Here is a 17,119-nt window from a genome sequence, read left to right on the forward strand (position 1 = left end):
TTAATTCTTTAGACAACAGTTAATAAGAGGATAACATAATACACTGACTGATGAAGATGGCTAATTTTGCCTTTAAGGCTGAGTGTATGCATTGCATTTACAGTTTATCTTTGACTTTTTGAAACTTTCCAGGTAAAGTTTATATCCCAGCAGGTTTTCCTAAGCTTGGGTACTAAAGACCTGATCAGTGACCCAAAACAAACAATTATCTATTAACCTGTTTGTTCCATCTGCTTCATGCATCTGAAATGAATCCTCTCCTCTCTTCTTCTCTTCTCACTAATGTAGAACGGGAATCCTCAGAACCCTTACTGTGCAGGAATCGAAGGCGTGATGGAAGCCTACTACCAGAGTCTGAAATCAGTTCAACTCTATGGACCCACCAATTTCTCCCCTGTCATCAACCATGTGGCCAGGTAACACACACAGTTTAAAGGACCTAATGTATAAAGTTAAGACTCAGATGAAGACACAGTGGTGTTGAAACCAAATCAGTCAGTGTGCTCCAGTCTTTTCTCATCTGAAATTTGCAGTCCCTGACCTGAGTAGCACCTGATTCAGTTGCATATTGCTGAAGATGCCCGGAGAGACCCTTTCTCTTTAATGTATTAAGTGTTTTTCAGTTTTCATTATACCACATGCACGCTATTTTACACTTGCATATTATCTATCTCTGCTTATATAATGAACCTGAAATCATTTGAGTATGTGTGAAAGAACACTGAGTACATTTAACTGTGATTGACACTCAACACGTGTTCTCAGGTTTTCTGTAATAAGCTCTCTGCAGCAAGTGTTGCCAGGTAGCTAACAAGAGCGAGAGGGAGGGAGGGATGAAAACTGGGAACACAAACAGAGAAAGTACATGACAGCTGATTGCATGTTTTGTTTGTGCCTGTGTGTCGATGGAAACATAATTCATGCCACAGGAAAAGCCAGGCAGCCACGTGATCGAGACAAAGTTCTCGAATAAAAAAAAAAAAGACATTAAGAAACTATTCATGCAAGCGTGTAATTAAAGAGATGAACTCAAGTGAAGGCTCTCATCAGGTTAATTTGCACATTTAGAAGATGATTTACTGAAATCTCAATTTGTGTAGTTACACATGAAGAGGCAAAGGCGGTCTGGAGGGAAAATGTGACATAAGCAGTAATACAGAAGCATCAGTTTGCTCTTATTTAGCCTGTAATGTCACCTTCACTCCCTTCTCCTGAATCATCTCTTCTTTCCATCACGCCCCCTTTATAAACTTCTCTTTCCTTTCCTCCTCTCTCTTGTTTTTTATTGGCAAGACTAATCACTAAGTTCTCATAATTTTTCTCTTTAAAGGAACAGTTTGACATTTTGGGAAATAATTCACTTTCTAAATGAGAAAATCCCTCCCACACTCATGTTTGTTTGTTACGAAGCTGCAGCCAGGAGACAGTTAGCTTAGCGTAGCGTAAAGAGTGGGAGCATGCTTGAACAGTTAGTCTGGGATTTGTCCAAAACCACTAATTGACACGTTTTTTGTTGAATTTGCACAAAAACCGGAGTGTAAATTGGAAAAATTAAAAGTTGTTCTTGTTAACTTCCTGGAGCCTTTTTCTTTTTACACTTTTATTTGTCTACAGATTAAACAAACAAGAAATAATGTGTTAGCTAGGTGGATATTATTACCTTTGGTCAGAACCAAGCTAGCTGTTTCCCCCTGCTTCCATTATCTATCCTACGCTAAGCTAACTGTTTCCTGGCTGTAGCCTAATATTTAATGGACAAACATGCGTATGGGAAGAAAGGTAAAAAGTGTATTTCTGAAAATGTTCAACTAACATTCCTACCAATTCTTTCAATTTCTCCTTCTGCTTCTTTTCACATCTTCTCTCTTCTATTCTGTTTTGGTTTTTTTGACCTTTCTATGCTGCATTCTTTAACTCTGCTCCTGGTTTTCTTTATCTGGATCATTATCTGTCACTAAAACACAGAACAGAAGAAGCAAACTGTTTTTTTTTTAATCCATACAGTACGATACAGTAGCTGCATTCTCCATAAAACCTCACTCCTTCATACCACATCTCATTAACTTTGTTTTGCTACAAGATTTAACTTCAACAATCAGTTCAACCCAGTCAGATAAGTACCACACTAATCAGCAAACATCCTCCAAACCTCATAAAAAAACAACTCATTGTAGATGCAGTACATGTAGCATCTTTCTGCAACTGCACTGCCTTTTTGTCAACATAAAAGCCACAAGCATGCTTTTGTTATCAAGTACAAGCTCCTGTCATTACCCTTTTTTCTCCCCACCCCCCTCTATAATCCCATCCCCTACATCTCACCTCCACCTCGTTAGCTGCCCCCATATTTCAATAATAACTCCCTTTTTCTCCGCTTTTACTTGCTTCACTCCCACCTGCAGCTTAGTAACTATTCACTTTATTTCTTCTCCCCTGCTATCTCTCTCTACCACTCTTCAGTTGTTGCCCTACGTCTCCGTCTTCCTCTATCTGCAGTGTTGTGATCATCTACAGTGAGAGTTACTCTCAAAGACAATCTCCAGAGGGAGGAGATAGGCGTTCACATAGATCTAACCTTCTGGTGCAGAGAGGTGAAGCGTAGCAGAAGCAGAGGCGACTGAAATAATCTTGTCTGTGTGTGTAAATATCAGTAACAGTGAGTTCACGATTCACATGGGAGTGAAAGGTCACATTGAACATCGCAGAAGAAATTGAAAGCCATATTGAGCTGAGGATTTGTAGAATTGACATATAGATGTACTGAGAGAAGTACTTGACAGATTAAGATCCTCCAGAGTGGGTGGTAAGTGACATTTATTCAGTGAGGAGAATATTTTTCAAAGGATGTGTAATGCCTAATTTCTACTCAGCTATGTTTGTGTACTATTTAATTCGAGAACAAGCTAACTAGTTTAATTAAAACTACACCCAGAATGATGCTAAATCTGCTCAAACAAATGAATGATCATGGTGAATAAATGACACAAGTATGGTAGCACAAAAATAACGACAAAGATGTTTTTTGTGTGTGTTTGTACATAGGTATGCAGCCTCAGTTAAGGATGGCTCCCAGTACTTTGTGCTCCTCATCATCACAGATGGCGTCATCTCGGACATGGCCCAGGCCAAGGAGTCTATTGTCAATGTAAGGGCATCTTTTGTAGCTGGTAACAGCTGACCCTACACTGTGGCCCACTGTGGCTTTATTACTACTAATAATAACTAGACTGGAAAGGAGGTATACCAAGCAGCACTTAATTCAGAATTGAAGGCTCACTGACCTGGAGTATTTGGAAAGCCAAGAGCATGGCTCAATAAGGTTTAAATAGGTGATTTAAAATGCATTTCTTTGCATGTTTGGGCAGGCCTCCTGCAGTAAATACTGCCTTAAACCATGGGGACTGATAGAGTCTGGGTCGCACCAAAACTATTCTCAGTAAATCATTTTACACCTCATTCAGGAGTGATGAATTGTCTCTTACCTTAAAAACAGTTCAATCAAAATGTTAAAGGCAAAAATACAATAAATGTACAATCAAATCCCTAACTAATAAATCTCAATTTAAATAACTAACTTTATACAAAAAGATGGAAAACAATGTGCTTCACAAAAGACAAACAATAAAAAAAAGTCAGAACATTAAAAACAAAGCAGACAAATGAATGAAAAAAGTACATTTTAACTGTAAGATAGACTGTGACTGCTTCTTTTTTTAGTGTCAGGGACAATACTGATCGATCAATAGAGAAAAACTGCTGTTAACTGCTGTAACTGAAATGTAAATGAGCCAGCGTTAGCCTAAAGGCTTATTTTCGTCTGTTGTCCCAGACCAGATTTTGAAAAGGCAACCTAAAATTAGAATTAAATGACTGATCTTTTAAATGCATGGTACACAACATAATTAATATGCACAGACTAATACAGTACACATTCACTAATCAAACAAAGTCACAACAAAATACAGAGAAGTAGTAGAATACATACTTAGTAAGTTAAGTTAAAAAAAACATGCAAGGAAAAGGAGCAAAGTCAGATGTATAATATGCAAAGTGGCAAGAGGGATTGTTAGGGTGGTGTGGCTGGATCAGCTGTTTTTTTTATTTGCTCCTCTTTTTTAGCTGGACCAGCCACATACGTGCCATATAATTGTGTCTGTCACTGACTGACTGTAGTGATGTGTCGGTTATGAACGAATCGTCTCTATGAGCCGGCTCCTTTAAGTGAACGATGGCAGCCAGCTCCCATCTGAGAGCCCTTTTTTTTTTTTTTTTTTTTTTTTATTTTTGTAAATTAATACAAGACAGAATAATTAACTGCTCGGCCACGAACACTCCATGCACTGACTGATTGTTGTGTTAATGTGTATGTGCATGCAATCAATCATGTGTGATGACAGACGGAGATCATACCATCAGGTTAAAAGCAGGTGGGGGGACTGATGGCCTATAGTTCTGAGGGATTGTAGCTGCCCTGTGTTGTTTTCTCTTTGATTTACCCATTTCAATTAGCATTTTTAACACTGACCTGACACTGTTTTGGATAGTTCAATATAAATCAAATGCTCAATAAACATGTTTAATAGTGTTTGATGTTTTTACATTATTTATGGTTTTTATACCAAAAATTATATGATTGCTTAAATATGAAAAAAAATGAAAATGAGCAGAACTGTCATGGCCTGAGAACTAATTACATTTGAGCAAAAATGTGTCTCTTAAATCCTTGTCGTCTTACTTTGTTTGCTCCTGAAAACAGAAATCCGTCTTTGACTGAAAGATGGAAAACCACCGTGTCAGTATTTCCTAATTAGGCTATTAGGCGAATGACTGACAGTTTATACCGACAATGGAATCACTACCTGGAATAAAAGCTCAGATTGTTAGCCTTACAAACGAGTAATATTAATCTACCAGATCCATACAGCACAGAAGTCTCTGAGTGTACATAAAAGTGAGGGTTGTCAATTGAAATCAGCTTTTCAACTGTTTCATATCGACATTCCATTTTTATCCATCTATATATCCACCTTTCTTTGCAATGCCAGCAGAAATATGATGTGACCAGGGAGCCTATACTACTGTTGTTTTTTAGTGTTGACCATGCAGCTCTCACTTTTGACAGTATGTTATTCACCCTCAGTCCGTCCTCTCCATCACAGTCATAGCTTGCTCCTGAGGGATGCCAGAGTGCAGTGGAGAACACAAACAAAATGAACAATGAACAGCATCCATTTGAGAAGGCAGTGATCCATCTCAGGACTTTGAAAGCAGAGAAAAAGAGGAGAGGAGAGGAGAGGAGAGGTTGAGATGACCAAAATGGTAAAGAGAAAAGGAGGTGACGAGTAGAAAGGAGGTGACAGAGTTGTAGTAAGAAGAGAAAGAAGAAAGAGACGAGCAGAGGGCAGTAGAGCTTAAAAGAAGACCTTTACTGAGGGGAACAAAAAATAAACAAGATGTTTTAATTTACTTTAGTTTAGTTTATTTGCACAGCAATTACAGTGCTTCATGGACCTCTTGCATACTTGTTCAATATGGTTTTTTCAATGTCATCTCTTTTGTATAATTTTGTATATGGCACTTGGAGAATTTCTGTTCCATTTAAAAATATTTTAGATTCATCTTTAGAGTAGGATTTGTTTTTGTTACAAAAGATCATGTAGTTACATTTATTAATGTTGAAAGTAAGTTTATTCAGCTGAAACGCTTTACACTCTCTATTGGTGTTTTGAAGTATGAAGCTATAAGATTAGTGTCATCTGCAAATAATATTGGGAGAAGATTTGCACAGGTCATCGCCAAGTCATTAATGTATATTAAAAATAATAAAGGGCTAAGGATAGAACCCTGGGGTACCCCCAAAAGTATTTTTAACATCTTAGATATGCAACCATTAATGGATAAAAATTGTTCTCTATCATTTAAATAGTTAATAAGCCACTTGAGAGCAACATCCTGCATAACATATTTATTAAATTTGGAAATAAGAATTTTAAGATTGACAGTTTCAAATGATTTGGTGAAACCTAAAAGACACCAAGCACATTTTTTATCATCTGAAGCAGAAGAAATATTGTTGATAAGCTGCAACAGTGCTAGTTCAGTGAGTATTTCTTCTGAAAACCATTTTAATGGTTATAAAGGATGTTTGAGAATCTTGTATAAACAAATTTCTCCAGAATTTTTGAAAAACAGGGTAATATAAATACCGGACGATCATTGCTTTTGATAAGATCATCTATCACTCTGCAGCCTGAGGTCAACACATTTCTCAAACACACTGCACATACACACCGCTGGCTCTCTCCTTCAGCACACGCTCTGTGACACTTACACATACACACAAACACATGTCATTTGTAAGCTGTCAGTGTGCTCAGGCCATGTTGTTGATTCTCTCGTCTCCAGAATTATTCACTGTGATGTCTCGACCCACGCAGCACTGCGGGAGGTGCTGTAGAAAACACACACATCAAAGATTCACACACAAATGCGTACACATACTGTATATACTATACATTCAGGCAGGCGTGCACAGTGATATGAACACAACATGATGAAGACAAAGGCCCCACATGGATGCCATTTTTCACAACAAAAACATTTTTTTTTTTGATTCATGAAATATTTATTGTGCCTCTCTGCTCCTCTCCCGCAGGCCTCCTGTCTGCCAATGTCAATCATCATCGTGGGGGTGGGACCCGCAGAATTTGATGGTAAGCCAACAAGATCTTGTGAATAATGTTCATGTGCAAGAAACATCTGTTTCTGTTTTATAGAATCGATGTTCTGGGGGAAATAAGCTCTACTCTGGAGTTGTTGGTCCTCCAATGACTGATTAGGCTTTTGTTTGTTTTCCTTTTGAGTCTCCTCAGCCTTATTTATCCTTTTTATTCTCTTCAGCCATGATTGAGTTAGACGGTGATGAAGTCAGAATCTCATCCAGAGGAAGATATGCTGAGAGGGACATTGTTCAGGTACACACTTTTTTTTCTTTCTCTCCAACAATTCCCCGCTCATTTTTTACTCCTCTTTTATGTACTGTCAGATTTTTTAACTGTCTGTCATCTAAAATTAAATAATTTCCAAGATAATGAATTAGTTCTGCCACTCAATTCTACATCTTTTTTTTTTCTTCCTGATGAGTTATATTAAATGTGACTCTAATTTTGACAATCATCCGCACTAGAAATACCAGTGCCAGCTTACTGCCAGTCATCTTGATTGAGGTATAATTTGATTAAAAGGATAAGGCAGGCGATATTCTAAATGTTTCTTGTCAACAAAAAGACCAAAAGCAACAATGAATTGGACCTTCTTACAAGTATTGCCTATGTATCCAAAGCCTGACATATCTTTGTGCCATATAGCTTCATTGTTGTCCAAAAACTATTAAAAACACATCAATGAAATGAACCACCGCACTTGGTTACATGATCCTTCATTATAATGAACAAGAGCACTGTAGTTTATTCAGAGTAACTGTACATAAACTGTCCTGCTGTACTGTAAATACTCACTATTGTACCATATGTGTATTCATCCGCAGCTGAAAATAGTCCCCAACAAATGTACAATTTACTCCTTTTTGAGTAACGGCAGTGCCCAGGTAATTATGTAGCCTTTTTAAAAAATGGCTCTATATATTACAGACCCGTTTTTCAAAGATTTACATCCACTCCGTTGATTACAACTGAGTGAGTAGTATCCAAATCCATCCAGTGAAGATGAATTGATATTTGACAGCTTCGGAGGACATTAATCCCCCAAAATCGCAACTTCACAGAGAATTTCTATGGAGGTGCTGTGTGCAATCTTCGTTACTGTATTTTTGAAGGTGATTAGCGAGAGAACACCTGAGTCCTGTCTAGGCGTTTCAACTCTCACCATGCAGATAGACACCTGATCACGTCGATCCTGTGGCACACCAGACCCCAGATGGCAAGACCGATGCACAAACGCACCTCAGTCAGTATCTGTGAAGGGTCTGCCAGATCTCTGCTCCTGTGTCTTTTCTCAGTTTCTCTTTCTCATTAAAGTGGACAAAGGGAGACTCTCAGCTGGAGCCCTCTGGCCTAATGGTGTTGTTTAAAACACCCACAGGACAGCGAGGGGTCTTCAGTCATTCAGACACAAGGGACCTGTGCAGTGCACAAGGGACAGAAGAAAAAAGATGAGACTTTTTTACCATCAGAGGCCATCTTTTACTTTGCTTCTTTGGGCAGTTTTTCCAATAAATCTTCCCATAATCTGGGATATGACTGGAAAACAGCCACAGAGACAATGAATTTATTGAAAGAATGCTGGGATTGGCTGCTAAAATCCACACTGAATAGTTTAAATTTATTCCTTCATCCTATCAATCATCTGTTCATCACATTCATACCTTTATTCATGTTCTTTATTTCTATCCTTGTTTGTTTTGCTGCAGAGGATCAGCCCACAATGACAAGTATTACTTTATGTCAAGAGAGGAAATGCAAACATTCAGAGTGAGCCTTTTGTATGGTTGTGATGCGGCAAAGTCACGTTTTTCTCTGCCACTTCGCCACTGTCATATCTCGCTCCCTCGCACCCTCCTTCAGCCCACGTGGGCGAGGGAGGCACGCTCGTTAGTTGGTTTTCTAACAAGCTTAAGTACACACACACACACACACACACACACACACACACACACACACAGACACACACACACACACACACACATACATACACAGGTGCTCTATGCAGAAAAGATCAGGAAATGGTGTGAAACTAAGTTTCAGTACTGGAACATTACACCAGCTCTCATTATCAACAAGCTAATACCCCCTGGTGACATGGTGAGGTTTCCAGCACAAATTGGCCACTTATATGATGTTGTGATTGTGGGTGACAACAGCTCAGTAAGTAAATGAAATGGCCTCATACCTGTCATTTAGTTCAGCAATATCATCCATGTAAGGGGCATTCCATCTGAGATGGTTTGTTACACGAGTCTTCACCATTATAACAGAAATATACTCGCATTTATTTAATCTGCTCACAGCAGGTGCATTAGGATTGTGAAGGAGGCAGCGGCTTTCAGATGTAAACAATGAGTTGCAGCAGGGTGGCTAAAGATGGTTAAAGAAGTCAAAGTGTCCGAGGGCTTTTCAGCAAGACATAGAAAAATGTAATATTAGTGTGGATAAGAATGTTATGTCAGTGCTTGTTTTGGGTGGCGCTCACAAACAAACAATGGCTGATACAGTAGCTCTGATGACCTCTAAGAGATTTTAGTGCATTCAGCCAGCTACGTTACGCCAAAAATTATACTTGTAGAATATACATAACCGCTAAATTCACTGTTGTGTTAAAACTTAAAACTGTGATATTAAAGGAAAGCTGCCTCTTTATTGTAACCCAGGTATCATTTTTTGTAGTTTTGTCCGTAAGGCAAAGTAGTTGCTAAGACATGGGAACAAAACATAATTGCTACAACAACTTTCATTAATCTTCATACAGATTGTCAACAAGACATCAGTTAAGGCAGATTATCTGAATCACTTTATTTGGAGGTAAAATCAAACAGTGTGCACCTGAAATGAACAGTTTTAAGATAAGAAAACTGTGCAAACCTACAGTAGATCAAATTTGAACCAGGAAGTCGATCTGCAAACTGGTATGGATATCCACAACAAACAGTTGGGGTAATAATTATACCACTTCTTTTCACTTCCAAATAAATGTGGCTCATCTGGGGGTTTGATTAATACCTGTCTAATTGTCTGACTGCTTGTATTTCTTGCCCTGTCAGTTTTTTTATATATACTACCATTATTTATGGAAAGCACCCATTTTGTCATAATGCGTGATTTGCTAGATTAATATAAATGTTTAAAACTTTGTCATGGAATTAACTTCCCCCATTTGAATCTGCACAGGTTCAGCCTAATATTGGATCCCAGTAATAATTTGATCCAAAAAATGAGCTAGAGCATAAATGTATCTTAGTGTAGCTGCTAGCTCCATGCCATCTCCTCTTTTGGTCTTAAAGCTTGAAGCTGGGCAATTTCACACATCAGCAGCCCCAAATGGCATCATTGGACTTTAATAGCTAAACTTCTCTGTGAAAACATGATATCACTAATTTGCACATTCTTTGTATCTACATTTGCTGCTCATCTCAGTGACCTCAGGGATCAGATTCTCCTCTAACTACTGTTGAGCAGAAAGTGTTGATACTCAGCCATTCCTGTGTGCCGGACAGCCAGACACCATACTTTCCTTTCAGCAAATTGGGCAAATCTGCAGCTTCTTAATTAGGGTAGACCTCTCTGTAGGAGCACCAATTTGTGATCTAGGCTGTGAGATGGTTATATTCTTACAAAAATAATCTGGCAGTTCATAAGAGCTTCTTCTACTTAAAGTTGTGAACAGAGCAACTTGAAACTAAGAGGATGACTTATGTTGTATCATTTGAATTCTTTCTTTGAATTTCTTTCCAATTTTTTGGGCTCCCAAACCAACTGTCTCTGCACTTGTCCTTTCCCCTCCACATCTACAACTCTCCTACTCCTCTCAGTTGACCATTTGCTAAGCATAGGTACTATTGCTACACCTCTCAAGTCTTCCATTCTCGTACAATACATACACAATTTACAATGATAATGGTGGCAGATTTACCACTTGGACTTCTTAGTAATTTTTGAAACAATAGGTCTTTGATTTCAGACAGAGGTAGACAAACGGGATGACCATCGATTTTGCTGGCGGAAATGACAATTGTCTATCAGCTGTAGCTAGTTAATAATGACACTAATGACATTTTTAAACAACAACCCTTTAAAAGGATCCTTAAATATGCCCTTCATAGCAACATAAATCATGGTAAAAGCCTGAGGCTAAAGCTAATGGGTCACAGGCAAAAAGTCTCAGTTTCCATCTCAGTTGGTGACCCATGTTGAAGGCATGGCAATAAAGAAACAGCATTGTTCTTGTATTGCATTGTAGAGCAAGCTAGCACTAGTATCTTAAGTATGTTATTTCATTCCAACATAACCCTGTTTGCCTGCTTTGCTTCTACAGTATACCTGGACAATATTCATATTTCATAGTTAGACTCACCAATTACTCTGACAAATGTACAGTAACAAGACATTGAGGAAATACTTCACAGTGGATGTGCTATTGATAACAGCTTTAAACGTTACCTGTAACTCCACAAAATTTGGTTAGTTGATGGTTCGTTCCTTAGCCTTGGGAGTCACTTGAACTCATGTTTCTTCTCTCTCTTCCTTCTCAGTTTGTCCCATTCAGGGACTACATCGACCGGACAGGGAACCATATCCTGAGCATGGCCCGGCTTGCCAAAGATGTGTTGGCCGAGATCCCCGACCAGTTCCTCTCCTACATGAGAACCCGCGGGATCAAGCCATCACCGGCGCCACCTCCCTACACACCACCAGGGCAACCCCTCCAAACCCAGATATGAGGAGCAAGCAGGAGAAGGGTTTTGGAATCAAGAGGTTAGCTGAACTGACTTAAAAGCGTGAAATACTTCCATTTCCTTAAAGCCACTCTCCATGCCTTGGCGTCGTGGATCACGGTGGTCTTTCTCGTGTTCAGGAAGCTGCATGCCGGGCCAGGAGAGTGACACTTTTGAGGACAGGAAAAGCCAATGAGAGTCTGTTTACTTCCACTATCAAGCATTCCCGTTACTGTCTGGAATTATTTTTTAGCCTGGGAAACCTGGACAGGCTTTGAAGTCTGGATTCAATCTGGAACAAAAAGAAGGAAGGAAGAACAGTTTTTTTTGAAAACATGGTAAAGAGAATGTCTCCAGACAAAACAAAGGAATCACTTGATCTTAACTGAACACTTAACTTCTCCTGTAAATAATTGGACATCTGTAACTTCTTTCTGTCTCTCTTTCTATCTTTCTATCTCTCTCCAACTCACTCATTGTTTACAGTAAATGCTAACAAGGATTTTTACTGTTGATACTTTTATATACACATAGTTTCAATATGAAGCTTGTAATATTCTCTCTCTTTCTCTATCACACTATCTCGCTCTCTCTCTCTCTCTCTCTACTTCTCTCTCTCTCTCTATCTCTCTCTCCTGACTGGCATGTGCGTCAGGTAGCAGCAGTGCAGGTCCTGGTAGCCCTTCTGTACCGTACCGTACCGTGCTGTACCGTACTGTACTGTATACTGGTGTTTGTATTAACCTTTTGCATGAGTGTAGCCTCAGTCAAGTGCATGCATACTATAGTGGCCCTGCACTACCTCTTCTACCCATCTGCCTGTCTACCTGTCTGTCTATGGGGGGTGAGTGTCTGTCTGCCTGTATCTCCATCTGTTACTTCATCCTGTCTGTCTGCACTGCTCTCAGACCTGAGAGGTCTGATTGTCTGCCTGTCTGTCTGCCTGTCTGTCTGTCTGTCTGTCTGTCTTCCTATAAAGCTTTTCCTCTTCTCTCTCTCTGTCTCTTTCCTGTTTTTTATGCTCCCATCACTTTTAATAGCTATGTTTCCATCCAACCATTTTTTCCCTCCTTTGCAAGTTCTTATAGATGAAGTGAACAGAAAAAAAAAAACATTTTATATATTTTCTTTGGTTTACTTGATAAACATTTTGGCATTCTGAAATATAAAATATCCGTCTTTTCCAAAAAGCCAGTATGTGCATTATTATCATTATTATTATTGGTCTCAGATGAAACCATGAAATATGGGCAACATTAGCAAACATTCAAGCAACATTTTTACATTTAAAAAATTGTTGTTGTTTTTTTGCCAAGATGATTCAGCATTTCAATTTTTTTTTAATTTAACTGTTGAATGGAAACATAGCTTCTCTCTCTCTCTCTCTCTCTCTCTCTCTCTCTCTCTCTCTTTCTCCCTCTCTCCCTCTCTGTGTCTTTTCTCCTCCAAACTGCCTTGGCAATAGGATGCCCACATGCCCAGGGGTTTTGTCTCATTGTGTCGTCTACTGTAACACCACATCCCTGCCCATGTTAAAAACGACAGCAGCTGCTCTCAAACTAAATACAGTTTGAGCATAAAGAGCCCAGAGGTCAAAAATGCAGAGAAAAACACACTTTCCCTATGTTGGCTTTTTTCGTTCCAATTATTTTTTTGGGTGTGTATTTTTTAGTGCACCTTTTAGCTTTGATATAGCTTTTTATATGTTTGTTTTTATGATGTGCCAATCATGTGTAAAAGGATGATTCGTGCGATTCCCGTCAGTTGCTGACGATTTCCGAGAAGTTTCCAGTAACACTGAATGATCGTTTCTAAAATTGTCTAATTGTCTAAGAATGAAAGAGAGCTGTTTTTGTCATGAATGTGGAAAGACTGAAGCTAAAAGTGTGTTTGTGTGTAAATGAGATGCGTGTGTCGTGTGAAAAAAATATCTATGTCAAAACATTACATGGAATGTTTAAAAAGTCTTAAAAAAAAAGTGGGAACATTTTAACATTGGATAGTAAGCACCAAAAATGTGATGCAGTGATGTTAAAGCTTACATTTGTTTTTGTTGTATCAACACTCTGAAATACTCTTAAAGCTATGATTTAGCTCCAGGTATGCTTCATGTGACCAAACCTAATGGTACAAGCATTTGTTTATTGTTGAGCAGATGTTTCCAGGTGTTACACGCCATTTTTACACATCCAGTTACCACAGAAAACCAGAGAGTATCAAAGTGATTACCCAAAAAGCACTATAATGCTCATTAATCTATTTAATACATAAATAATGTACTTATAAAGTGTTATAAATACAACTTATACATTATTACCTGAATATTGTGTTCTGCACAATACTCTGCAATTTTAAAACAACATGCAGTATATTCTGTTTAATGTTGTACTGTTGATCATTTTGTTTGGGAGGGACACAGCTAATTTTTGCCCTATGACCCTCTAGCAGGTTAATATGGCCCCGCTATCAGGGTTTAAGCCTCAAAGTTAACCAATCACACAGTTTTCACAATTTTACATTTTTTTTCCATTGTACAGTGTGACAGAAAAGAAATGTACAGCTATGGTAAATTAGCAATGGATCATAATTTTAAACTGTATTCACCTGGTTGGTTTGTTTCAGACTAATGTTTTCTACGCTCTGTGAATTTCCAACAGTGAAACATTTGCTTGTTGCTCAGCTTCAACTCAGAAGAATTTGTTTTGAATATCTTGCTGCCTTGTCTAGTTTAGAAATAGGTAAAACTTGACATTCCCAAGTTCATCTTTCTTTCCACACAACCTCCCCATGTATTTCCACTGTAGCAGAGTGCCAATATGGTTGGACTAAGTGGTATGTGTGTGCGTGTGTGTGTGTGTGTGTGTGTGTGTGTGTGTGTGTGTGTGTTTGCTTAGTACTGTAGGTACAGTCACACTCCTGCAGCCACCCACTGTGTTCAAAGCGTAGCTGGACACATCATTAGGACTGCAGGTCAAAATAAGGAGCTCATTACTGCCTCAGAAGATATACTGTAAAACTCACAGTCTCCAAACTGTGAGAGATCCCGCAATGCAGGGGTCAGAATTGGGTTTATTAGAGCTGTTACTGATTGGAAGGGCAGGGAAGTGATTTTAAGGGGGGTGTGGGATTATCTGCTCGGAGCCAGCTAAATTTTTGATGTTAGTTCTTGGTTACAATTCAGCACAAATCCCCTTTGGTGGACACAAATTACTGTATGTGAAGATTACTTTGTTATATTGTGGCAGGTTGAAAAACTTCAGTTAAGGTTTTGTTCATGGGTAAAACAGAAAACATTTAAAGCAAGCTTATGTATCTTTTTCTGAGCAGCAGCCACTGTGGGCACAAGAGACAATTACGGAATTACGTTAAAGGAAAACTAATGTCTCTTACTATTTTATTTTTCTTTTAAATGCTAAGATAATGGTTTAACATTAGCACAAGTAGACACAAAGAGTAATGAAGCCAGCAAACTGACTAAGTTATAAAGCAATATTTATCTAAAGTTTGCTAACGTTAGCAAACATTAACCACCTTAAGCTAGTGGTCAAGTAGAGAGTTTATTGACTTGAGCAAGAGTGAATTTTATTGCTCATGAATTTAAGTTTTAATTTCTAAAAAGAAGAATATGTTCTTTCTTTTCTCAAAAGATACATTGTCAGACAAAATTCAAACACAACCCACTTGAAACAATTTGACACAGGGAGAGAGGTGTAAGTAAATATGTTCACCTTTCTACCAACTTCCATGTTGCTCCAAGTAATTGCAGCAAAAAATGTTTTCTTGAAATCTTTGTTCTTGATAATTGGTTGGCCAGATTATAACCCAGGATTCTGCTGTTACCTAGTGGAGATATTACATAAACAGCCTACAGGATGCCCCTTTCATGCTAACTGAATGGCAAACTACCTCCTGTTTCTAGTTGTGTGTTCTTCAGCGAATCCTTTCAGGGTCTAAAAATGCATCTCTTACTTACTATTAAATTGACATGACAAGGCTTGTCAGCCAGGGCAGGACACTGTATGGAAGCAAAAAGACGCTGTAAGGATTTTTTTTTTTTTCTTTTTTGAATTTATAATATTTTACTATGGAAACCATCTATCTGAATGTAAATGGTTCATGTGAAATTTCATGAAGGTAATTTCAACTTTTGCAGTGTTTTTCCCCCTGTTTTGCTTTTTTATTTTTTATGTTTTTGTTTTTACAAGTTCACAAATTCAGATCCACAAAATGATATTGCCTATTCGAATAATGTATTCAAGCTGTTCAAATTTAATTGGTCATTTTCAGATCAAAAAGTCAGGTCAAAAAAATCAAGTTGCAGAAATTGGATTAGTGAAATTCAGACACTAAAATTCAAGATTAAAAAATTCGAACTTGAATATCTGGGCTACCAAGGTGAGCTATCAAGCCTGAATGGAATCAATTAGACATCTTCTATCTTCTGGAAATTTCAAAGCAAATTTCCAACCATTTTAATTCAAATAGATGAAGTAAAATATTTCAGTGCTATAATATCAGTGATATTTAATTTTCATCATATCTTTAGTTTCAGTATGTATTCAGTCGCCTATAAAAATGTAAATTTTCTTTGGCCTTTCTTTGCTTCCATACACGCAGACATAAACACATTTATTGCCGTAGTCATTGCTGCCAGTTGTTTTGTGCTGGTGTGCTGCAGGTGGATAATTATGATTATTATTTACTTGTTAATCATAGTGCAACAGCTCACTAACTTTGTCAAGCTCCATGAAACCGCGAGTGTGTGTGTGCACGTGCGTCTGTGCATGCATGTGTTTGATATAGGTCTACTTTGTATGTGTGTGTGCGAGTGTGTATGATTGCCTCTGAGGCGCCTTTTATAAGAGTGTTTTAATAGACTATGTGAGGCGTTAACACACATAAGATCTTTGTTTACTAAAGCTATCCAAATAATATATTGTATGCTCGTCATATCTTCTTAACAATGTGCACTATGTTTGCATGTACAGTTTTACAAAGGATGCACCAGTTCCTTTTGTTAAAAACTGAGTGTTTTGAAATATAAAAATCTATATGAAAATTAACTGTACAAAATGGCCTTAAATCTCTCAATGATTTTCTTGGAATTGTGCGATGCCTTCTTCAGAAAAATGAATTGTTTAAGGAACTAATCGTTATCTATTTTGTGTCAGTGTTTCTATTGCTTTCTAGTGTATTTTTCTTTGCACAAGTTCAATTATGGAAAAAAAAATGATCTTGTACTTTTTTGAAACCGTGATTAATCAGAGAAAGCATGGCTGAAGTACTGATTGTCTGATAATACATATAATAGATGACTATTTCTGTATCGAACTATGGATTTTTAAATAAATATTCATATTAAACACAACATTTGCTGGAGCTAGAGTGTTTTTTCTTTTTGGAGCTTGTATTTTCTCTACATCTTTTCCCCTTCCTCTAGTGTTTGCATTTTCTGCACCATGTTTGTCTTTTCTCTCCTCCCCTCTCTCCATTCATAGCTTATTAAGACTTACATCTGGTTTGCTCCCTCTGATATGATAATTATAATACAAGAAAGTCTTCCCACTCCAAAAAGACACAAAACAACACGGACACAGGACCAATGGCATTGAGCCAAGCACTAAATGCTACTGCAAAAACATAAAGAACATGTCACATTTAGTCATCTCAAAG

The 17,119-nt window shown here is 38.0% G+C and overlaps 1 protein-coding gene across 2 annotated transcripts in view; it reads left to right on the forward strand.

Moving 5' to 3' along the window:
• The window catches only part of LOC137175730 (copine-8), a 97,278-nt gene extending 80,464 nt beyond the window's left edge, over nt 1-16,814 (forward strand). The window contains exons 16-21 of one of the 2 annotated variants that reach the window (XM_067581561.1): nt 289-416; nt 3,043-3,145; nt 6,656-6,713; nt 6,901-6,974; nt 11,264-11,486; nt 11,587-16,814. In XM_067581561.1, coding sequence (XP_067437662.1) covers nt 289-416; nt 3,043-3,145; nt 6,656-6,713; nt 6,901-6,974; nt 11,264-11,452 — 552 coding nt within the window. In that variant the 3' untranslated portion in view covers nt 11,453-11,486; nt 11,587-16,814. Of the gene's footprint in view, nt 1-288; nt 417-3,042; nt 3,146-6,655; nt 6,714-6,900; nt 6,975-11,263 lie in introns of both variants that reach the window. The other variant, XM_067581560.1, reaches the window with a different exon arrangement.
• Nucleotides 16,815-17,119: the final 305 nt, after the last annotated feature.

Source organism: Thunnus thynnus, chromosome 23 (genome assembly GCF_963924715.1).
Source record: "Thunnus thynnus chromosome 23, fThuThy2.1, whole genome shotgun sequence".
Lineage (NCBI taxonomy): Eukaryota > Metazoa > Chordata > Actinopteri > Scombriformes > Scombridae > Thunnus > Thunnus thynnus.